At 39.1% G+C, this 25,022-nt stretch overlaps 1 protein-coding gene across 2 annotated transcripts in view; it reads right to left on the reverse strand.

Annotated features, from left to right (window-relative positions):
* LOC128862589 (uncharacterized) overlaps positions 1 to 25,022 on the reverse strand; it is a 109,716-nt gene that overhangs the window by 53,425 nt on the left and 31,269 nt on the right. For both annotated transcript variants that reach the window (XM_054101312.1, XM_054101313.1), the window contains exon 3: positions 24,736 to 24,884. In XM_054101312.1, the coding sequence (XP_053957287.1) occupies positions 24,736 to 24,884 (149 nt within the window). The remainder of the gene's footprint in view (positions 1 to 24,735; positions 24,885 to 25,022) is intronic.

The following is a 25,022-nucleotide window of genomic DNA, read 5'->3' on the forward strand; positions in this document are numbered from 1 at the left end:
ATGTCGAAAAATAAATAAGGTCTACCCGAAACAATTAAGTAGTTTTTAATTTTACAAGGGCTATTCAAATGGCTCTCGTATATGTATTTTATATCTACAAATTAAGAATCAGCCAAATATGAGTAACTATGAAACAATTTTTAAATTTTTTGTATTAGAATTTAAACTTAAAAAATGGAATAAAAATATAAGACAATACTGATGATTAATTTGAGTTAAGATAACTTCAAAGCGTTTTGCCCCTCAAAGACCATTCCTAAATAGTTATAATAAAATATGGAATAATAAAAATGCAATTTTATAATATTTTTTATACCTGCATAAGGTTCCTAAAAAACGGTACATATATTCCTAAACATAAGTACATACATACCCTATGATCAGAAAGTACCGGGAATGTTTAATTTAAATGAACCGCGCACGTGGGAACCGATCCAATTTTTTTTCTTATGTTGGTAGGACTGTAAAACACACATCAGTCACTATTTATACGTTTTGAAGCGTTTGAGAGATGCTGTGCGTCGCTAACAGCTGGAAATATGGGTGAATAATTCTCCGATTTTGCATGATGATAACGCGCCATCACACCGAGCCCAAATTGTGCTGGATTATTTGACCAAACACTAAGTAAATACCATCGTGCAAGCACCGGCTTCACATGATATGGCCCCGTGCGACTTCTTTTTGTTTCCCAATTTGCAGTTACCACTTCGTGGAAGAAGATTGCAGTCGATACAGGAGATCAAAGAGAATGCAACAAAGGAGCTGAAGGCCATCACTTCGTCGACCTACCAGGGGTGCATGGAGGACTGGGTTAAACGTTGGTACATATGTGTTGCTTCAGACGGGTCATATTTTGAAGGAGATAAAAAATTTTGCCTAAAATTTAACTCTGTTTTTTTTTTAACATACCCGGTACTTTCAGATCATAGGGTAATTACACCTAATAATACGAACACGCTTTATTTTCCTTGCCATTTTTTCTTCTTCATTGCTTAGTTAAAATTATAAGCATGCACAATATTCACGCCTGAAACTCAACTTAACACGAAAGTTTGGGGAGAATATAAATTTATTTCGGGAAAGTTAACCCTTTGCAGTGCAGAAGTATTATATCAACAACAAAACAATAACGAAAGATTATTAAGTAATTTAATCCATTGGAAGCTGCTTACCTGCCAAGCCGCTTGAGCAAAACGGTTCATTTAAAGTTTTTTGGTTTTTTTTTTTTTTTTGTGGGCCGATTTTCTTGCCATAATGTAAGTGAGTGCAAATTTGTGCCGGTTTAGCAAATGTTGCATATTTCAAATTCCAAGCATATTTTCAATTTAATAGGTTCATTTGCTCAACCAAAGCTACGAGCATCTCCGCTCGCTTTGCAGTTGATGTTTGCTCAATTTAGCTGAGATGCTGCAAATACCAACTGCGTAACAAAAATTTCAAGCAATGTATATTTTTTTACATATCAGCTTCCAATTTGCTTAGCTGAATATATTGTTGTTTTTGTTTATTTTTCCTTTTTTTTGTGCTGTCTAACAACGTCACTAGCTGGCGTTCCATGTGCGCTCTTCCAGTCAAGCACTTATGAATTTTTTGCTTCTTTCGGGGTAACAGCAAACAGCAGAGTGTGTGATTTTTTTTTTTTAAGTACGCATATATGTGTGTATATATGTATGTAGTATTTTTGCCACAAATATATTTGTCTATACTGCAGCCGCATTCGGCTTTGCTTTAACTGTTGCAGATATATTAAAAACGAGCAGCCTAAATACCAGCCTTACTGAACTCAGTGAATTTTCTGCGAAAACCGGCTGTTGGAATCCTTGTCAACACGTCAAAGCTCATGACTATAACATCCACGCAGTATGAATAGAAAGAGGACGTGGTGCAGAAAAATACATTGATCCATCCATGCATGTATCCCTAGAAAAAGCCTGTTGATGGGGTTAGAAGTGGAAATTATTCAACTAAGGTGAAACTAATTTGGAAACTAAATTGTAATCGCACACAGCCTATGAGATACGCTGCATGCAAATTATGATACTTCCATTTTACAAACAAATCGCCGAGCTCTAACCGAAACCTGCCTATAGTGCTGCTCTTCGTAGTATGTACGCAGTGTGCGCTTTCAGTTTTGGGTATTATTTCATAAATTGGTTGAGAGGTGCTGACATGTGGCTAGTCGAATGAGATAATAAGGAAACAAGAGCAGCTTGGGTTTGAGAATAGCATAGGTGAGGTTGAGTGGTCATCATCCGACACGCTGAATAGCCTCATTGTGATACCACTGGAGCTCGCTTTTACACTCCTGAGTCTCCTCTGAAGCAACCAATGGTTTTAATGAATTTTGCTTATTCTGGCAACCCTATTCGAGAGACCTCTTCAATGCTGTAAAGAAAGCCGAATCCGAACATGGGAAGACTTTTTCTGTATAGAACACATAGACCGGAAAGGTTTCTTCTTTTTCAATGTCTTGACAGCTTCGACAAAAGTCATTATATGGCACAGCTAAGACACTGCGCTGTTAGTACGCCTATCGTATTTCCCATATCCTGTCTATATCTCTATCTCAAGTTAACCTGCTTATTTGGCAAAAAGATGATTGCCTCCAACTGGTATTCGCAGCATTGTTGTAGTGTCTATCTACTAATAATTTGCACATAGGGAATCGGTAGTGGTGCATTATCTGGGTGAATATTTCGCGTTGTACCTTCCCTTGCAACCTCATCTGCTTTGCCATTACCTTCTATATTTCAGTAGCCTGGTATTCAGATCAGATATATTTTAGAACACTGCGATACCTCGCATGATACTTTGTGGCATTCAACTACCGTTTTTGATGAATGTTTTACTGACTCGAACGATTTCAGAGCTGCCTGACTATCCGAGTCGACATATACTTCCTTCGTGGTTAGGAGCCTCTTCTTTAAGAGCAATCAGCAATCTCTTATGGTTATAACGTCTGCTGAAAGTCGCTACAGTGATTAGGCAAGCGAAAGGATGCACTGATGCTCAGCCTTTCAGAGTAAACTCCTCCGCCTACCGGTTGATCAAGCTTACATCCGTCAGTAAATATACTGACTCTATTTTCATCATCTACCGTACCACTGTCCCAATCCTCTATACCTACATGCGAATGAAATAATAAGCGCATGAAAAAATAACGTTCGCCTTCCGGCAGAGAATTTCCATGAAAAATTTTCTCGTAAAACTCATCTTTCATTCAAAAACTACATACAACAGTAGGTTCTTCAATGAAGACACAAAAAAAATGGAGTAGAAGTTCGAGTAAATTATTTGGAGACCTTATCACCAATTTTCCATCACAAGAATAGTACAAAAGACGTATCTTAAATTTGCACTAAGATCTTTTAAATTTTTCTGTGCTTTTTGACTAAAATTAAATAAACAAAATAAATGCCTCTCGGAGTCGGCTTGAAATTGTAGGGGAGGATTTGTGGAACAACATCAAGATACACACCACAAATAGGAGGAAGAGCTCGGGCAAATACCCAAAACGACTGTATGCACCAATTATTTTTATACATACCAATTGACTTTACTTTAGCAAAAAAAACATGAATTTGTATTTTATTTTAGCTATAATAATAATTTAAGATCAAGTAAAGGAACTCCATTCCACTGTTCAAATCTTTAGCAGGCTCTTAAGTCCGCAATCAATGTGGCGCAAGAAAAAATTCGTCTCGTTAAGACACAATTTTTCACTTCCATGCGTAAAAACTCGTAAATGAATAATAGCAGCACGTACCGACGGGCGACGAAAAAAGGACAAAAACCTAACTTTTCAGCCTTGGCGACTAAACAAACTCAAGCAAAAACGGAGCAAACACATACAGGCACCCAACAACGAACAGAAGGATCCCGCTGCGAAATTAAATTATTTCATAAAATATATGCACGTGCAGATATGTACATACATGCATACATACATACATACGTATTATACATATTCATATGTAATATAGATGGCATGCCGCAGCAACGAAAAATCAAATCCCAAATATCCTGAATGAAAAGCACCGAAATGAGTTGCATGGGAAAATTTATAAAGATTAAAAATGCAGAAGAGCAGCAAATACATGTCAGCAATAAGAGGAACCAGCGAAAAGGATGAATACCGCAGCGACTGAACATTAAATGGGGTAGACGCTATTAAGTATTCCTACACACATTTCGTAAAAAAATGTGCTAGAAGCCGGAATACCCGAAGGTGTAAATGCACGCGAGCGTACCACACTCGTACACTTGGTCATGTATGTGTGTGTAGCTGTGTAGAAGTTGGGATCGTTGATGTGCCAGTGCTTTTTAGCGAAATTGAAAAGCTATTGCCAGACAACATTGAAGTGTGTGCCAATGTGAAAAAGATGGATGGAGTACTTAAAGCAGTGGAAATCAGTTAAGCAACATTGATTTTCGCCAACATTTGCCGCTTCGCTACACCAGCTTCACTGAGCTGTGGGAGTGGCCATTTGCCGGTAGGTAAATTGGAAGGCGCTTACATATATACTATTCGGAAAAACTAAGAACTCCAACCCAGTGTTCCTTTAGAACTTGCCTCTGAATTTGAGGTTTAAGCTAAAATTTCAAGAAATAAACCAAATAACAGAATTTTTTTTTTTTTCAATGCAGTCGCCACTCGACAGACAAAGGCAACTCTTCGAATGCATTTCTGCCATCAAAAAGTTTCTCAACATAAACCATCAGCTGTTCGGAAGCGGCATAAAACTGCAGGTCCCTCGGTTCGTGGAACAACCTCAAGACGCACACCGCAAATTGATGGAGGAACTCGAACGAACTTCTAACAAAACTAACGGGTGATTTTTTAGCTACTATTTTTTTAAACTGTTGGTTCAAACAGCTGACGCACGTTTCGTGTCTTGTTTCACTGTCAAACATCTGCAGTTTGGTCTATAATTTAACCATGAATCGTCGTACAAACGAACAACGCTTGCAAATCATTGAATTTTATTATAAAAATTCGTGTTCTGTTAAGAAAGTTTATCGCGCGTTTCTTCCATTTTATGGTCAGTTTAATCGACCCACTGAAGCGGCTATTCGAGCTATTGTGACTAAATTCAGAACCAAATTTACATTATTGGACATCAAACCCCCAACACCCTTACGTAGAGTGAAAATTGAAGAAAATATACCAGCTGTATCGGCCAGTGTTCATGATGACCATCAATTATCGATTCGTCGCCATTCGCAGCAATTGGGTCTCTGTTACTCAACAACGTGGAAAATTTTGCGAAAGGATTTAGGTGTGAAGCTTTTCAAAATACTGCTGGTGCAAGAATTGAAATCGAACGACCTACCGCAACGCAGAATTTTTGGTGAATGGGCTCTTGGAAAACTGGTCGAAGATTCACCAGAATTGTCGATTTTGGAGTGAAGATCAGCCAGAAGAATTGCAAGAGCTAACAATGTATCCAGAAAAGGTCACTGTTTGGTGCGGTTCATGGGCTGGAGGTGTCATTGGACCGTACTTCTTCAAAGATGTTGCTTATCGTAACGTAACTGTGAATGTTGAGCGCTATAGTGAAAGGATATCCTACTTTTTTTTGCCCAAAATGCAAGAGCTTGACTTGCATGATATGTGGTTTCAGCAAGACGGTGCCAAATGCCACACAGCACGCGTAACAATGGACTTGTTGAGAGGCGAGTTCGGTGAACATTTTATTTCACGTTCGGGACCTGTCAGTTGACCACCCAGATCGTGCGATATAACGCCTTTAGATTATTTTTTGTGGGGCTATATTAAAGCTCACGTCTATTCAGACAAGCCTGCTTCAATTAACGCATTGGAAGACAACATTAAAGCATTTATATGTGAGATACCGGCTGAAACATTGGAAAGAGTATGCCAAAATTGGACTAAGCGGATGGACCATTTGAAGCGCAGTCGCGGTCAACATTTGCATGAAATAATCTTCAAACATTAAATTATATGGACTGTACTATGGATTTAAATAATAATTTCATGCATTTTTCTGAATTTTAGGTGTGTTTTTTTTTTTTAAACTTTACTACAGCTCTTAAAAAATCACCCTTTAGTTCCCGGAACAACCACTAAGATGCTCTATGTCAAATTATTTGGGCCATGTTTTTTTAGTTCGGTTGTCAAATCTGTGATTAACATTTCTACTAAAACTACAATATATCACCATTGCTTGATATTTGTAAAAGTTACGGCGTCTTGAGTAAATCTAACTTTGTGCGTGTTTTCGATTTTTTATAGTTTTAAAACAGGATTTGATTCTGCAAAAACGATTTTGTACATTTTGCGCTAAAAATGAGTTCGATGTTGGCAAACTGTTTCGGTGATGATATTCTAATGAAAACAGCCACTTACGCGGGGCATGAACGCTTCAGAAGAGAGAAGAGAGTTCATCGAGAAAGATTAACATAGTGGCAGGCCGTCGGCATCGAATACTGATAAAAATATCAATAAAGTTAAAGAAAAGTTAATTAATAACCACAGATCAATTAATAACCATCAGGGAGGTGGCAGAGGACTTGAACATTGTTTATGGATCTGTGTTGCTGCAAAGTTAGTCGTGAAGGTCCTGAATTTCATGCAAGAAAGAGACCGCGCTGATGTCGCCAAAATAGGATTTCCAAGACTGCATTCAACTCAAAATATATCAAACGTATCATTACAAGAGATGAGAAGTGGATTTATGAGTATGACATGCAATCCAGGTATCAGGCAATTAAGTGGAAAACTCCGCATAAACCAAGATCAAAAAAATTACGGTGTTTTTAGTCAAAAAAGAAAACGATGCTCACAGTGTTTATGGATTAAAAGGTATTATACACAACGCATTTTTGCGAGAAGATCAGGCAGTTAAAAAGGACTATTAAGACACGTTTACGTTAAGTAATTTGTCAAAAAAGGAAGGATTTTTTTAAAAAAACCTCTCGGCAATTTTGCACTATCATAACGAACCGTCGCACAGTGCCATCATTGTCCGTGAATTTTTGTTCAAGGACGAAACAAATATCATCCAACAGCCATCAAACTCACCTGATATGACTCCCTGCTAATATATTTTTATCTGTTTGATCGAGTAAAAAATCACTACGAAAAACGCGATCTAACAGCCGAAAGAAAAATTAAGGATGAATGATGGCTATACCAAAAATGTTTCGAGAGCTGGATCAAACGTTGGCATAAGCGCATTGTCGCTGATAGAGAAGGCGCTATTATTACTTTTGAGGGATAAATTTGTATTTTAGATTAACTGGATATAAAGGGCGGTTAAATTTTAAGGGCCGATGTTGAATGTGAACCGCACCTAAACGTCAAGTGTTTTTCACTTTCAGACTAACTCAATTTGAACCATGGAAAGATACATAATGGAGCAATGCGTTGAAGTTGTTCAAGCTTATTGTGAAAACGGTAGTTCAAATCAAAATGCATATCGCGCACTTCGTGAGGCACATTTTCACCTCAGTGGATTCGTCAATAAGCAGAATTGCCGCATTTGGGCGAATGATAATTCAAGAGTGATTCCCGAAAAACCAATGCACCCACAAAGAGTGACTGTTTGGTGCGGTTTATGGGCCGGCGGCATCATTGGGCCGTATTTTTTTCCAAAATGAGGCCGGTCAGGCAGTTACTGTGAATAATGTTCGCTATCGTGAGATGATAACGAACTTTTTATGGCCCGAATTGGAAGATATGGATGTGGACGATATGTGGTTTCAACAGGACGGTGCCACTTGTCACATAGCTAACAAACCATTGGCCCTTTTGCGCGAAAAATTTGATGGTCGAATAATCTCACGAAGCAGCGATGTCAATTGGCCACCAAGATCATGTGATTTGACACCGTTGGTCTTCTTTCTTTGGGGTTATTTGAAAGAAACGGTGTACATCGATAACCCAGCAACAATTCAAGAGCTAAAGGATGAGAAATTTGGCACATTAAAGGCATAGAACCTCAATTATGCCTCAGCGTCATCGAAAATTTGGACCATCGGATGGAGGTGTGCCGCCGAGATCGCGGCAGCTATTTGGCCGATATTGAGCCATACCAATATTATCATAATAAAGAGAAATGACAATAGTTACCTAAAAAAATTGTATTTTATTCAAAACTAACACCAGGCCTTGAAACTTAACCACCCTTTATTTCGGGAACTTTTTAATCAATGTGGTTTGTATACATACATATGTTCTAAAATGCTTTAAAAATCAAGACGCATAAGCCTTTTAACTTGGAAATATCAACTATTTAATAGAAGTTTAGAAGTTGTAAGCGTAGGGTGTCTGATATCAATTCAGTAGTAGATTTGCTGTAGTACATTGCTAGTATAAGTAGATACATAGGATACCTCCATCTAGCACTTAGAAGTTTATCCCTTAAGTGCAGTTAGTTATCGCATTAATCACAATCAAAACTCGCATTGTATAGCTGGAGCTCATAAACTCTCATTCAGAACGGTGACGTTTACAGTGATATCTGTATTCAACAATTATTATAAGGCACTTCCAGAGATATCATCCATTGGTAGAGTCGAACTTTTGTACGGAAAGTAACTTCTTCCTTTTTTTAGCATAAATAATTATTTTCTCTAATAAATGAGATGAATACTCTCAAAAAAGTAGACAAACAAGGCAAAAACTAACAGGTGGCCCTCTTAATATACAGACCCCGGCAAAAGATAGCACACCAATATTTTGACTAGTTTTAACAATTTTTCTTCCATATTTTGAATATTCATTATTTTTGTATACATTATTTTTGTCTAACAAAACCTATATAAAAAAAATTCACAAATTTATAAAAATTTCACCAATTCCACGGTTTTTTAATTATTGTAAAATTTCTAGAAAAATTTTTCGTATCCTGTTTTGTCAGACTTTAAGCTGTATTACAATATTTAGTAGTATAAAATCGAAGTTACTGAAGAATCTCGGGTGTGACTACTCATCGGAGAACGTCATGTTGGAACGTCCATGGTCTGCCACCGAAATGTTTGTCTGCCCACGCCTTCAAAGCGACTCCTAGAATACTTTCCCGATAGTCGGTCAAATAAACCCTATCGTTTTGGAAGTTAACGAATTACTCAATTTGAAAAATTTCCTCATCAGAAAAACACAATGTTCGGAAATTGACCGCTTTCGGCCCATCGAAGCTGCTTTGGTGTGAGATCATGCGCCTTTTGGATCTTATAATGCTTGACTTTGAGATTATTTTTCAGTATGGGGCGAATGCTACGGTCAGATATTTTCAGTTCTTTCGCCATTTGATTGGCACTTCTTGCCACCCCGTGCATCAGATGCGCGTGCGGTCTGCAGTTGGTACTGTATTAATGCTTCCCTTCGATGCTAATATTCTATCTCTTTTTTGTAAACTTTTGCGAAAGTCTCTCTGTAAGGTCTCCTCGGTCTACAATTTGACTTATATTTCAAGAACTCGTTGGCATATCAAACCGTCTACAAATTGTGTCGAAAATACAAGTTGGCCGATCGACTAATTGCCGAGTTTTTTGGGCAAAAAAATATGCTGAATTGTTTGCTGAAATTAATCTCTACACGCACCGAGCAGATTCTAAAGAAACTTCACTGGTAGAACTTGTAATACCTCTTGGTGTATTATATAGTCTATAATACTTTAATATTGGGGGCTTAGAGCCCGGAAAGCCAAGCGGTTATCAAGTGAAAGATATTTAAAAATAGGCTCATTAGGTTTTTCTAAAACTCGTGGTTGTATTTCGGCTCATACCCAAAACATGTATGAATTCTTGAACATAATAATATTGCAACGGGGTGAAATTATATATTAAGAGATATATGTACCTAGATAATTTAGAAAATATTCGACTGAGATTTCCAGGCAGAAATATATTATATCATCCACAAATGTCGAACATTCGCTAAATGGAGGAAAAAATGCAACTCAGTGCATTCTTGAAATTTGTCTAAAAATACTGTTTAAAAACGTCGAAATTTTCATAAAATTTCTAGACATTTCAAATTTATACAGATTTGTAAGAGAATGAACTATGTTTTTATGAAAAAACATCTTAGAAGTATTAGGTGCGCAACTAAGTTCCCGCTGTTTGTCAATAGATGTCACCAGCAGTGTGTGCTAGTCGATTCTAACATAACCTAAACGTCATAAACCAAGCTTAAACATATGTCAAACAAACTGCTTCGACACATTAGAGATTTTGTTTTGGTATCATATGCTTTTGCTTTGTGAAAATGTCTGATTTTGTGCCGAATAATCGTCATTTGCGGGAAGTGTTGATTTTCCTCTTTCATTCGAAAAAAACGGCGGCTGAAGCACATCGAGAGCTACAAAAAGTTGATGGAGATGCTGCTTTCAGTGAAACAACAACAGCCGAGATTGGTTCCGTCGCTTAAAAGACGGTGATTTTGATGTTGACGACCATCCGCGTGAAGGAAGGCCAAAAACCTTCAAAGACGCAGAAACAGGGGACTTGGGTTCATTATGGGTTAAAACCAAGGGATGTTGAGCATCGTTTTTTTGCCTGCGAACAACTGCTTCAGCGGCAAAAAAGGAAGGGTTTTCTTCATCGCATCGTGCAGATGGATGGATTCATTACAGCAATCCAAAGAAAAGAAAGCCATGGGGACTGCCCGGTCATGCTTCCACGTCGTCGCCTCGGTCGAATATTCACGCGGCGAAGGTTATGCTATGTATTTGGTGGGAACCAGTTGGTATTATTTTTTATGAACTGTTAAAACCAAGCGAAACCATCACTGGGGATCGGTATCGACTTCAATTCATGCGATTGAGCCGAGCACTGCGCGAGAAGCGGCCGCAATAGGCGGAGAGGCATGAAAAAGTGACAACGCTCGGCTTCACGTTGTCAAACCCGTTAAAACCTACCTGGAAACACTGAAATGGGAAATCCTACCCCATCCCGCCTTATTCTCCAGACATTGTGCCGTCCGATTATCACCTGTTCCGATCGATGACACATGGTCTAGCTGAGAAGCAGTTCCATTCATATGAAGACATCAAAAAATGGCTTGATCCGTGGATAGCCTCAAAAGATGAACAGTTTTACTGCGACGGTATACGAGATCGACCAGAACGATGGGAAAACGTAGTAGCCAGCGATGGGCAGTACTTCCATTGATTCACTCGTAACCATTTTTTCAGAATAAAGTTGTATTTTCATCAAAAAGCAACAGCGAGAACTTAACGAATTTTCAAAACTTGTCAATATGACCCCATGCTGTAGTCATTAAACACACTGCATTTGCCTACGTTTATCTCGATTATTATTGATGTTACAAACGCAAATGTTAAACACAAACAAAATTATATTATCATACCTTTGTGCACAACTGCGCGATTATGAAATAAGAGAAACAGAGTGCTAATTTTCGTCATTACCTATACTTCTCTGGCTTTAGAATTTCACTTTGAGTACAGAAAGCAATTTTTTTGGAAATTTCACTCTGAGCACAAAAAGTAACTAGTTCCAAGTACACCTCATTTCCTACAGGTTACTTTTCCAATACACTTGATGGTTATTGTAACGCTTGAATGCATCGATTGTCTAGGGCCTATAAGGCAGCCGTTACTTACAATAACGCGCAAGAATAACACTTCGATTTTACCAATTTTTTTTGTTCCCCGCTTATTTTTCTGTTGGCTGCCTTGCGCAATTCATTTGGGATTTTTACCGAGGAAGACCAACGCTGGCAGTAGCAAACACAAACGAGCATATCCTTGACGCAAATTCTTATGTTGAAACATAAGTACTCATACTTTATACATACATTTCTATCTAACTACGTAGAAGTGGTAAAGAATAGTAAGTTAGTTAGTTACTGGCGCAGTATGCGATTCTTACGCAGGAGTAGGCAGAACGAAACAGTGAAGGTGAAGTGAGATAGTTATCTTGCACCATCAATGAGCAGAAGAAAAGCTTTACCTATTCACACAGCAGTTTAATGCTAAAAGCCGGCACACAATGATAGACAACACTTCCACTGCATCAGTGTCTAACACCGTGTTGATACTAAGGGTGCGTGCATGTCGGAGCTGTGATAAGCGATAAGAGCGTCGATAAGAGCGAAGCGTAGAAAATTAATGCATGTATTTTAATAGAAGTGTGCATGTCGGAGCAGCGCGCTAACTCACTCTTCGCTCGCTATCATCGATAAGAGCGTAGAAATTGTAGGCTAGTAATTTCTTCGCTATTATCGATGATGGACACAGAAGATTTTATAAGTGCAGTATTTTTAAAACCTGCAATTTGGGATCAAAAAGATCCAAATCACCACAACAGGTTCATTTTGGATAAATTGTGGCAAAGTATTGCAGCTGACACATGAACTGGTTAATAAATCAATACCTATTCATATTGAATGTAACACTGAAAACACCACGGCTAGATGTGATGACAATGCACAAAACAATGAATATCCGATTTAGATTCACAATATTCTAAATGTTTAAAGTATTTCTTTCTTTTGTTATTTACCAATGAATACGTTAATTTTTCTCCAATAAAATTATTCTTAAGTATTTACCTTATTGTAAGCATCAATCGCTCCTCTTGCAAGATTGGTCTGTTGTGGCAGTTTTGCCAATTATGCTGCAGTCGATCCGAAATTTGAGACAGAATATAATCGAATGTATCGCTTGTCATTCTCATATATTGGAAAAATTTTTTTTGATCCTGTCTCAAACTGTTATAAAGATGGTGAAATTCTCCGAGTTCAAGTCTTTCTTCGTTTATTGGATGCGCTGAAAACTGAGGTTTTTCCCTTACAGCATTATTTAGATGATAATATGCAGCAGTAGGCGTCAACAACAACATAGTTTCTTCCTCTGAATCACTCATTCCGCTGGTCGTCTTTAAAAAAATCTAGATTAATTAATTAAACGTGGTTTTCTCTGGAGAAAAAATACTCACTTGTTGTTTGCTTGAAAATCAGATCAGAAAGAAAGTTTGAGCGCGTCGTTGTTCCGTTCTGCATTTGCATAGATGCGCTCCCCTTTACACATAAACAACAACATCAATCGTATGATACATACACTTCGTCGTGTACGAAAAAGCGGAGAAGGAGCAGATAACTGTTCTATTCCCCTCCGCTTTAACCCAGCTATGTGTTCAGGTGCAAATGACTTTTTTGCGTGAAGTCTGATATAAAATAAGTTCTATTTACTCTTCTTAAATTTATATAAACTTTTCCAGGCGAAGTAAAAAAACTGACATATATTTGCTTCAACCGTATATTTGTGAGTACACAGGTAATACGTAAATATATGAATGATATAGGTAATATCTCATATTAGCATAACCTTTCTGCAAAAAATTAAGGAAACGATCACCAATCACGCCGGCAATGATACAATGAATTTTTCACTATAGCTGACTGCAGATTAACGTTTATATAATAAGTGTATATGTAACATTTTAAAATTTTTTAGAATTTTTTTTTTAATTTTTAATAATAAGTGGTCTTCCTCTTTCTCTTCCTCTTTCGCTTCCCCTTCCTCTTTCTCTTCCTCTTCCTCTTTCTCTTCCTCTTCCTCTTCCTCTTCCTGTAGCTATTCCTTTTCCTCTTCCATCTCCAGCTCCATCTTAAAAGCTTTCATCAACAGCTTCCATCTGATACCCATATTGTACAAACACATCCAAGGGTACCTTGGTCCACCTTTTCGGCTATATCTCGAGACCCTGGTCACTCAGAGATCTAAAAAAACTTAAATTTCAAAAGCAACTAACGCTCTTATCGCAGCTCTGTTGTATACACCACACAAAACTAAAGCTCGACGCTATGCTTTTGTCGCTGCTCTTATCGACGCTCTTATCGCTTATCACAGCTCCGACATGCACGCACCCTAAGAATTGACGCCTTAAAGTATGCTTCCTGCCGCCATCTATGTTCCGCTCTTGAGATTTTTCTCGTTGTTTTTTGTTTTGTTTTTTGCTTCCTAGCTGCTTTGTCTTTTTCTTTTTATTTTTTAACTGATAGCACTTTCAGTGAATGAGTCCTCTCACTCACTTCACTTCTATTGTTAATGAAGCATAACATCTCTGAAGCGAAGTTGTGTTAGAATAGCGAAGAAGCCAAAAGATAAGTTGATGAAAAAACAAACAGCTTGGGAATGGTTAAACAAATGCAACTGGTAATCAGTTTAATGCAGGCATCACGTCTTATACATATGTACATACTCCAGCTCCGCATAACTAAGGAGCTGCGTTAAAACAGAGAGCATATCAGCTATTTGAGGTTATTTATGCTTGTAGTTATGAAGCAGTGATCAAAAAGAAAAAATATATGGCTTTAGGACTTAAAAACTACTAGAATGTTCTACATTATGTTCAAACTAAAATTCATTCTGTTAAAAATCCGTGCAACATTTCACAAATATTATCATCTATTGGCTAATGCACTCCATTATGGATTTATGTGTAACTTCCATTTGGTTGATCAGCGAGCTTGAAGCCCACTGTGGGGCAGTAAATAAAAAGTATTTTTAGTAGCGCTTGCGCCTCGGTCAAATACATGTATGCCCATGAAAAGACCCTGCATGAAATAAAATCATCAGGCAATCGGAGGCGACATAAAACTGCAGGTCAACATCAAGGCGGCCAGCACAAATTGGCGGGGTCCAAAAAGTTCGCGATATGGAGGTTTCCTGCACTATTCGGCGAAATCAGTTCCCAGGAACTATTCAGGGAAAACAATAATGTATGCACAAGTGGGAGAGTCTATTGGCGCAAAGCTTCAGTTATTATTGAATAAGACAAAAATGTATTTCTGAAATATGCACGTTACAAAAAAATCCGAAAATGGTTATACTAATATATATTATTTCAAACTTCCTACACGGCCAACTTGCTATCTCCAATGTCAACGGCAGATGGGTAACAAGACGCCCACACCAACTCAGAAGCAACAGCACGTCGAGTGTCTCACAAGCTTTTGAATCTGTATATCGAGAACAGAGCTGAATTCACGAACTACAGTGCTACTGATTACCAAACTTGGGCTCATCACTAAGAACCTCAGTTGAGGGAGAAATCGATGGCTAGAGCTAGAATACGGTTGATCGATTATAAGGAAACAAAACTCACTATTAAAGGAAAATATATTATCTTTGGTCTAAATTTTACCTCTTTAAATTATTATTTTTTACCGAACTTAATATAAGACTTGGAGGAAAACAGAAGATGTTCAAGTGAGGTGGGTTAGGTTAGATGGGGTCATGGTGGTAACCACTCTCCAGTAAAATGTAGAGGGTTACACTGAAGCCTGGAGGTTTCTTGTAATACCACTCGTTTCGAGCTGAAACAATTTGTGCTGTTACAATGACAAAAGCCCCAATGAAATCTCATTTTTTAAAAAAGGCCCAATACTCCCGTGGTCTTTGCTGAAGTTAGAAACTGTACTTTGGTACACCCTGCGCTTTGTAAGACTCCACAAATGTGCGTAGAATCAACATATTTTTCGTCCTTGAAGAATATTGCTGACAAAAGGCTGAAAGGCTTGTTACAAATCGCAAAGACGTCCATTAAGAATTACACAAAAAGATATCTTCTTCTTCTTCTTAATTGGCGCTATAACCGCTTACGCGATTTTGGCCGAGTTTAGCAAAGCGCGCCAGTCGTTTCTTTCTCGTGCTAACCGGCGCCAGTTGGACACACCAAGTGAAGCCAAGTCCTTCTCCACCTGATCTTTCCAACGCAGAGGAGGCCGCCCTCTTCCTCTGCTACCACCAGCTGGTACCGCATCGAATACTTTCAAAGCCGGAGCGTTTGTATCCATTCAGACGACATGACCCAGCCAACGTAGCCGCTGGATCTTTATTCGCTGCGCTATGTCTATGTCGTCGTAAAGCTCATACAGCTCATCGTTCCATCGTCTGCGATATTCGCCATTGCCAATGTGCAAAGGTCCAAAAATCTTGCGCAGAATCTTTCTCTCGAACACTCCAAGCGTCGCTTCATCGGATGTTGTCATCGTCCAAGCTTCTGCGCCATACGTTAGGACGGGCATGATGAGAGTCTTGTAGAGTGTTAGTTTTGTTCGTCGAGAGAGGACTTTACTCCTCAGTTGCCTACTTAGTCCAAAGTAGCACTTGTTGGCAAGAGAGATTCTATGTTGGATTTCAAGGCTGACATTGTTATCGGTGTTAATGCTGGTTCCTAAATAGACGAAGTCTTTTACAACCTCGAAATTATAACTGTCTACAGTGACGTGGGTGCCGATACGCGAGTGCGCCGACTGTTTGTTTGAAGACAGGAGGTACTTCGTTTTGTCCTCGTTCACCACCAGACCCATTCGCTTTGCCTCTTTGTCCAGTTTGGAGAAGGCAGAACTAACAGCGCGGTTGTTAAGGCCGATGATGTCAATATCATCGGCATACGCCAGCAATTGTATGCTCTTATAAAAAATTGTGCCTGAGCGATTAAGTTCTGCGGCTCGTACGATGCTCTCCAACATCAGGTTAAATAAGCCACACGACAGCGAGTCACCCTGTCTGAAACCTCGTTTGGTATCAAACGGCTCGGAGAGGTCCTTCCCAATTCTGACGGCGCTGCTGGTGTTGAGCAACGCCATCTTACATAGCCGTATTAGTTTTGCGGGGATACCAAATTCAGACATCGCGGCATACAGGTAACTCCTTTCCGTACTGTCGAATGCAGCTTTGAAGTCGACGAAAAGATGGTGGGTTTCGATTCTCCTTTCATGGGTATTTTCCAAGATTTGGCGTATTGAGAATATTTGGTTGAAGGTAGACTTTCCAGGTCTGAAGCCACACTGATAAGGTCCAATCAGTTGGTTGACGGTGGGCTTCAGCCTTTCACACAATACGCTCGCTAGAACCTTACAGCCAATATTTAGAAGGCTAATCCCGCGGTAATTGGCACAAATTGCAGGATCGCCCTTCTTATGGATTGGGCAGAGCACACTTAAATTCCAATCGGCAGGCATGCTTTCATCCGACCATATTTTGCATAGGAGCTGATGCATGCACCTTACCAGCTCCTCGCCGCCATGTTTGAATAGCTCAGCCGGCAGTCCGTCGGCGCCCGCGGCTTTGTTGTTCTTTAGCCGCGTTATCGCTATTCTCACCTCGTCATGATCGGGTAGCGGAACGACAATTCCGTCGTCAACGATTGGGGTATCGGGATCTTCACTTTCTCGGTGGCATGCGCAGCTGTCACTGTTTAATAAGTTCGAGAAGTGTTCCCTCCATAATTTAAGATTGCTCTGTACGTTAATCACCAGTTCGCCGTCTTTGTTCTTACAGGAAAACGCCCCGGTCTTAAAACCTTCTGTAAGCCGCCGAACTTTCTGGTAGAATTTTCGGGCGTTGTTCCTGTTGGCCAGCATCTCAAGCTCTTCGCACTCACGTATTTCGGCCTCTCGTTTCTTCTTTCGGATAATACGTCTCTCTTCCTTTTTCAGCTCTCTGTAGCGATCCCACATGGCTCGCGTTGCGCCCGATCGCAGCGTGGCTCTATAGGCGGCATCTTTTCTTTCGGCGGCAGCATGACACTCCTCGTCGTACCAATTGTTTTTTCGGGCTCGCCAGAATCCGATTTCTTCTTCGGTGGCGGTACGTAGAGAACGAGAAATGTTGCTCCATTGTTCGTGGATGCCGGTTTGTTGGGCAGTACTCTCTGAGAGCAGGAGTGAGAGTCGAGTGGCGAATCTTCTGGCTGTCTGTTGTGATTGTTGTGCTTTTCGATGTCGAACATTCTTTGCGTAGGTAGATGCACGTTTTTTGCTGCACGGAAGCGTGTGCGTAGTTTGGCTTCAACAAGGTAATGAACCGAGTCAATGTTGGGTGCTCGGATCGTACGTACATCTAATACACTAGAAGCGTGTCTTCCATCTATCACAACATGATCGATCTGGTTTCGTGTTTTTCGATCAGGAGACAGCCAGGTGGCTTGGTGAATCTTCTTATGCTGGAATCTGGTGCTGCAGACTACCATGTTTCGGTCCCCGGCGAAGTCGATCAGCCTCTGTCCGTTACCGGATGTTTCGTTGTGCAGGCTGAATTTTCCGACTGTGGGACCAAAAATTCCCTCCTTGCCCACCCTGGCGTTGAAGTCGCCAAGCACGATTTTTATGTCGTGGCGGGGGCAGCGCTCATAGGAGCGTTACAGGCGCTCATGGAAAGAATCTTTGGTCGCATCGTCCTTCTCTTCCGTCGGGGCGTGGGCGAAAATTAGCGATATGTTAAAAAAACAGGGCTTTGATGCGGATTGTTGCGAGACGCTCGTCCACCGGAGTGAACGACAGTACTTGGCGACGAAGTCTCTCTCCCACAACAAATCCGACACCGAATTTGCGCTCCTTTACATGGCAGCTGTAGTAGACGTCGCAAGGTCCTATGGTTTTCTTACCTTGCCCCGTCCCTCGCATCTCTTGGATGGCAGTGATGTCAGCCTTTACTCTCACGAGGACATCAACCAGCCGGGCAGAGGCACCTTCCCCATTAAGGGACCGGACATTCCAGGTGCATGCCCTCAAATCGTATTCCTTATTTCGTTTGCAGGGGTCGTCATCAGTATAGGGAGGTCTCATCCAAGGCTTTTTCAAACTTTTCATTGGGGGGAGATTTTTAAGTGGCGGGTCCCAAACCCAACGCACAACCAGCTATCCTGGAATGTTTCGCCTTCTCACGTTAGCTCACTCCCGAACGGGTGTTCTGAAGCTACCCAGAGGATACGTGGGCTAATCCCGGACGTTGTGAGCTGCTTGAACCATATGCAGAAGAATCGTCCTGGCCATTCCCAAGTGAATGGCGATCAGTAACTTTCCCCACTTGCGTGGACTTCTACACAGGGAACCATCCTCCAGCATTGCCAAAGTAAGAGTTAGTATAATTCTCTCATTGTACATAGCTTTTTTTTTATTTTTTGACAGACATTGTATATGTTACCCCATGCAGTAAATGTGTGAGTGCCTGTACATCTTCCTTTGCCAATTTAAAACTGAACCAAATTCTTGTGCTCGTTAATTTTTCCATTGTTTAGAGGTGTTTGTTTGTATCCCAAAGGTGTTTTAAATTAAATTCATTTCTACTTTTATGTTTGCATCTAACTTTACTATCAACTTTTTATTTTAATCATTTGTTTTTGTGCGCTTATATACAAAGGCCATTTGATTTACGAATATTTGATGAAAAATTTCACATAAACTGATGCGTATCTCTCTCTGAATTATTCGCATTCTGCTTGCTGATTCTTTCCTCTGCACTTTATTATCTCTCATTTTCCTTGCTGGTAGAATAAAACGGATACTGTTAGCTACAATACCTGAAATAATGGGCGCAGGGACTGCGGTTGCTGTTACTGTTAAGATTCATTGAAGGTTGGTACAGATGCTCCCTCGAGGCCTTCGCGTTCCTTCGAGATTTAAGCTTTTCTTTTTCAAATGCATGTTTTAGTTGGAAACAAAATAAAATTACACTTCATATTAACTTCATAGAAAGGTAAAATTAAGTCATACAAAATACTCTCATTTTGCACAAGTGCACGCTTGGAAGTCATTCCCTTCGTGTTTTTGCAATTACCTTTTGCCATTTAAGTTTTCATGTAGATGATGCCTTTGGGAGCTTTGTAAGGCATATCTAAAATATTCAAATTTATTTTCAAGTGTGAAAGTTGTGGAAATAGTAGAAGGTAGAAGAACACTCAACCCAAACAAGTTGGCAAACTTGCGTACAGTTTTTATGGCATTTTAGTTGCCTTTTTGACGACTCCACTTGACCACGTATGCCGTCCAATATTTTATGTGTCTAGCCTTTTATCACCCCACCCAAAACCACTTGGTATGGCACGCGCTGTCCAACGATTATAATGTTCTTGTTCACTTGTGTGTTTTTACTTATTGTTTGTGTCCACTCTTGCCCCGCTACCTCTCTCAGCGCTCAGTATTGTATTAGCCAATCCCTGTCGTCTACACCTTTGGGCGATCCTTTGGAGACATTGTCGCACCAATTGTATAACTTTGTGCGTCAATTGTGCTTTGTAGCGTGCGCCCTTTTCGAACTGCACGTGTCTTCAAACGAATTGCAAGTCACTCAAAGAAATTGTATCCTTACGCTAACCGTCTTGCTGCTGGCGACATGTGCCAGGCGCTGTGCGTCAAGTCTAGTTTATTTAGTATTCCGTATGTTGTGTGGCGCAACGCCCACAAGAATGTTTGGCATAAAAAATATATACCCAGCTATGTTAAACATGTGTACGTATGTAAGTATGTATGTGGGTACACGCAATGCCAATATGTCAATACACCCACAGAGCGTGGGCAAGGATAAGTTTTGTCAAAAACATTGTATTTTAGAAAGCTCGTAAATAAAATCAACACTTAAGGAAACAGAAATTGCCTGTGGGCATGTACGTGTGCGTGTGTGTGGGTGTATATGAAGAAGTCGAAAGGTGTTGCATAAATTAATTTTTTTTTGCCATTCTCGGCAATCCATTTGGGCGCATAATGGTCAATTTCGTAAATTGACAAGCAAATTGGTTTCATTTTATCGTCAGTACTACATACAGGGTACATACGGTATTTGAAGACATGCTTATATGTATGTGGCTATAGCTTCGCGAAACTTTTATTTTCTTTTTGCTCTTTTTCAGATGAGACATGAATGACTATCGGACAATTATCGTTGCTATTTGTACAAATCACGCCGATTTATAAATCTATAATTTTCTTAAGTGCGGCCGTTCATTCGTTCACAAAATTTGCCGTGAATTGGAAGCAGCAGACGGCGACAGACTCCCTGTTTCAAAAATCAAAAACAAAAAAACGAGAAAAGTTCTGGCACTTTCCGATCTATAGAATTTATCCAATAAGCGCAAGCGATCATTGACGAAGACACTTCAAAATCAATGAGGACTCTTTGGAGGGAGTTTAATATTTCTTAGGATCTTATCTGTCGAGTTGTCCATGAAGATCTCCGGAACAAATACTACGTTATACGCAGGAGACTGTTTATGTCGAAGCAAACACGACAACGGCACATTGTCCGATCAAAACGACTTCTAAACAAAATTAAATACCCTAAAGTGGCTCAGAAGATATGATTTTCTTCTGACTAAAAAATGGACGCAACACCAAGCGCAGAAATAACCAGAATGACATATAGCTTTGTTCCAATCCTACAGAGATTCCTGTTGTCATGCACATGAAGTTTCCAGCCGATATTATGATTTTAGGTGCTGTGAGCAACAAAGGATATGACATGCCACCACACTTCTTTACTCAAAGATTTCGTGTGAATTCTGTTGCACTTACCGAGGTTCTAGGGACAGTAGTGAAACTCTGAATTGATAATGTATGCGTTGATAGCCCATACATCTTTCAGAGAGAATCTGCTGCTTCACATAAAACGGTCAAGATACAAGAATGACTGGCTAAAAAATTTCCATGACCACATAACACCGAACTTATGGCTCTTAACTCTTCAGACCTTTATTCACCTAGAATAAGTAAGTATGAGGCGTAATGGAGCGTGAAACCAATATCTCCTTAACACCATTTCTTCTTACTTCTTCTTCTCTTCTGAGGATTACTGTCAATACCGTAATGGTCAATATGAATAAGGAGCAACACATAGTTGTTGAGCTGGATCGTGTTTAAAATACCACTAAAAACTGAGTTTTTAATAAAACAAATACCTTAAATTTTTTAAATAAAAAAAATCGTTTCAGTCAATGAACAAAAAATGTAAACTTAAAAGTTTTTCAGCAAAATAAAAGCAAAAAAATGTCCTCTTATTCCAAATTATGAGATCTTTAGAAACACAAGTACTTTCAACACGATTCATCTCGGAGAGAACCCTACATTGAGCAAAATGTCACTAAATATTAGTTTAGGGAAAAAGAAATCCATTATTTTTGCGTAACATTTTTGCGCAAGTGGTTAAACCACTATTTTATGGTCGATCTTTGACTCCTATGACTACTAACAGTTGACCGGCATGCTAATTACTCCTACAGTATCGACACCATAAATATCATTCACAATTTCAGCGGCCTAACTCGCATTTTCGCCTCTGTCAAAGAAACACTGTTAAACGTACCGAATTTTCTCTTCGTTGGCTTCTATTGTTAACACCTTGTAACTCACAACTGAATGGAACAAAAAACAAATGACAAATGATTTTTTAGTGTGAAATGTCATCTTGACATAGAATATAAACTTTAAATTGTTTGATCGATTCTTTATGAGATATCGATCACTACAGCCAATTACTGAGAAATAATGGATTTCTTTTTCCCCAAACTGAGTATAAAGTTGTGTGATGGGGTTGGAAAAACAGCAACGTTTGAATGAGACACCAATGCATCCACTACCAGAGTATAAATCATACTTAATTAAAAACTGCGCCACTTCGACTTGGTCCATTTTCCACAAAAAATTTTATTGAATTATGCAAAAAATATTACTAAAATCCGGTTATTTGGAATAAATTGTGAAATAATTTAAAATCATAGAAAAAAAGTAAGTAAAAAATTTATTTCTCAAAAATATAAGCTAAATTTGGTCCGGTCGAAACTTTATAAACCTGAACACATTTAAATAAAATTTCATTTTGGCTGGCCGTCCATTTTTCTATTTAAATAGATTCACAGACAATGCGAGTAAAATGAGATTAATGGGCGAAAATCTAACCTTAACATATATATGCCATGTCGAGTCTAAATGAGATGGAGGTAATACGTGTATAAAGTTTGGGCGAGTTTTAATAAGCCATTAAGGAAATAAATGCGGTTACACAAAAATAGGCGTGGCATCGATCATTTTTTTTTAAATTTACTCCCGTCGCATTTTTTTAGTTCAAAATGAAGAATATATTTTGAGTAATTTTGCATAGAAGAGATATTCCTGACTAATTGTTGCACTTGCAAGGGAGAGCTACAGTGACGCAAGTTGCTACGTCCTTCATAAAGGAAAACTGCCGGACCCTTTGCGCGCACTAAGTGATGTACAACAAGGCGTCCTTCTGTCACCAATTCTCTTTCTTCTTGTCATCGAAGACGGAGCTGGTACAATTCATAAGCATACTTAACAATCAATAGACAGCGTAGGGTGCACAATAGATCAATATGGTCGCAGTGCTAAAGGCACATACCTTAACCCTTTACTACCATTAACCATTATGATATCATACGAGTAAAATGAATGCCAGTTAACACTTGCATGCTGTTTAATTTAAATTTGCTATGAAATATGTAATTGGCGTGTAGCTCTATTTGGCCGAGCTCTTCCTGGCGAGCGTTTTGATATTGACTCACAAATGGAGGAACCTACAGCTTTATGCTGCCTCGGAACGACAGATTTTTTTTTATGACCAGTTTTTTCATGGCAAAAATATAAACCCATTAGACAACGAATTGCCATTTCGATGTCATAGTAACAAGATAATTAAATGCAGAAGATTGTGTGAGTTTTGGAACTTTCCTGCCAATAGTGTACTTAAACGCCCTCAGAGTGGTATCCACTTTCTTTTTAATGCTGGTACTCTATACAGGAACTGCCCATCTAACTTCTGTTGAGTGACTTCTCTATAAACTTTTTATTATTCTGTAGGCTACACTCAGCTTTTTAGCATAACTGCGATAGACGAACTCCCAGTATGTACGCGTGAAGCCTTGCCACGTCAGGTCGGTGCTTCACTAACAGTTTCGACTCTATCTTTGGTAATCTCCAATCTAAAGCAGGATGCTTTGATGTATATGAAGGTTTATCTGAAGGCTTATCTTCTCTGGCAATCATATTGCGGTTGGAATAGATTCGTGGATTAAGATCATTAATTAGTACATGTTTGCCAACCTTTCAGAAACCTCATTTTCTGGTTTTAAATAAAGTATACCGAGAACTATTTATAAATGTTATCTAAACTGACCCTGTATTATTAAAGGGTGTAGATTTAACTGTGTAAGATGCCAGAGTCAAAATGGTAGACCAACTATCTGAAAAAAATTCGCGGCAATCGGAAATACTTCTACCTATAAAATACTCATTCAAAATCAAGCAGATGCAAGGTTCCACTTTCAAGGATTAAGAGAACCTCCTGCTCCAAGTACATGTTGCTTCTTGGACCAACATTGCGTTGTAATTCAAGGCAGACATATCAAATTCTCTATCCAAATCAGCTATTGTTGGAAAAAGAGCGTCAAGGGTGAGTGGTAACTCTGCTAAACGCCCCTGATAGTGGCGACCAAATAATTTAATTATTCCGCTTCATTATTTTCCTCTGTAAACCCAACAATGGAAAGAAATGTGCTATACGTTGAGGGCAACTGATCACCCTAATATACATACATTAAATTTCATACTCTTCCCCTAAAATGTGCTTTTTCCAACATATTTTAAATAAATTTAATCTGGTATTACTAGTCCCCAGCACAATGTAAGGCACTTGCATCAGTCTCAGCGCATTGACAAATCCCCATAAATTACGTAATCTTCCAATGCTCAATTCTCCTAATGCTTAGCTGTTTTGAGTGGCAGAGAGTAACGCAAGCATTTTACGCAATCGAGAGCGTTTGTCAATGCATTTCACTTTAGAAAATGCTGATGAAGATGTAGTTGCACTAAGTGAATTCGATTTGAGAATTGCAAGCAAATTTACTTATGCAATTTACTGCTTACAGCAATTCCCATTCCACAACTTTGCACAAAATGCCACACAAACATTTTTTTACAAATTGACACAAAAAATTCCAGCTTACCTCGAATATCACTAATTGGGTGGGACTCAGTAAAATGTTGGGATCCAGAAAGAAACGTGGATTGATTGCGCGGCCAGTGCTATTGTTAGCAGTAAAATTAGAACGTTGCATAGCCTTAGACAGTTCATAGCGAATAAAAGCGGTGCGATCTGGAAAGATGTGAAATTATATTTGAAATATATTAAAATAGGGAATAAAATTATTGTGAGTATTGTTATGCTCATATATAGGGTTATTCAATAGGTGCGCTTCAACCTTTTTCCGATAGGGAGGGCGAACGACGCAAT

This window comes from Anastrepha ludens, chromosome 4 (genome assembly GCF_028408465.1).
Source record: "Anastrepha ludens isolate Willacy chromosome 4, idAnaLude1.1, whole genome shotgun sequence".
Taxonomy (NCBI): domain Eukaryota; kingdom Metazoa; phylum Arthropoda; class Insecta; order Diptera; family Tephritidae; genus Anastrepha; species Anastrepha ludens.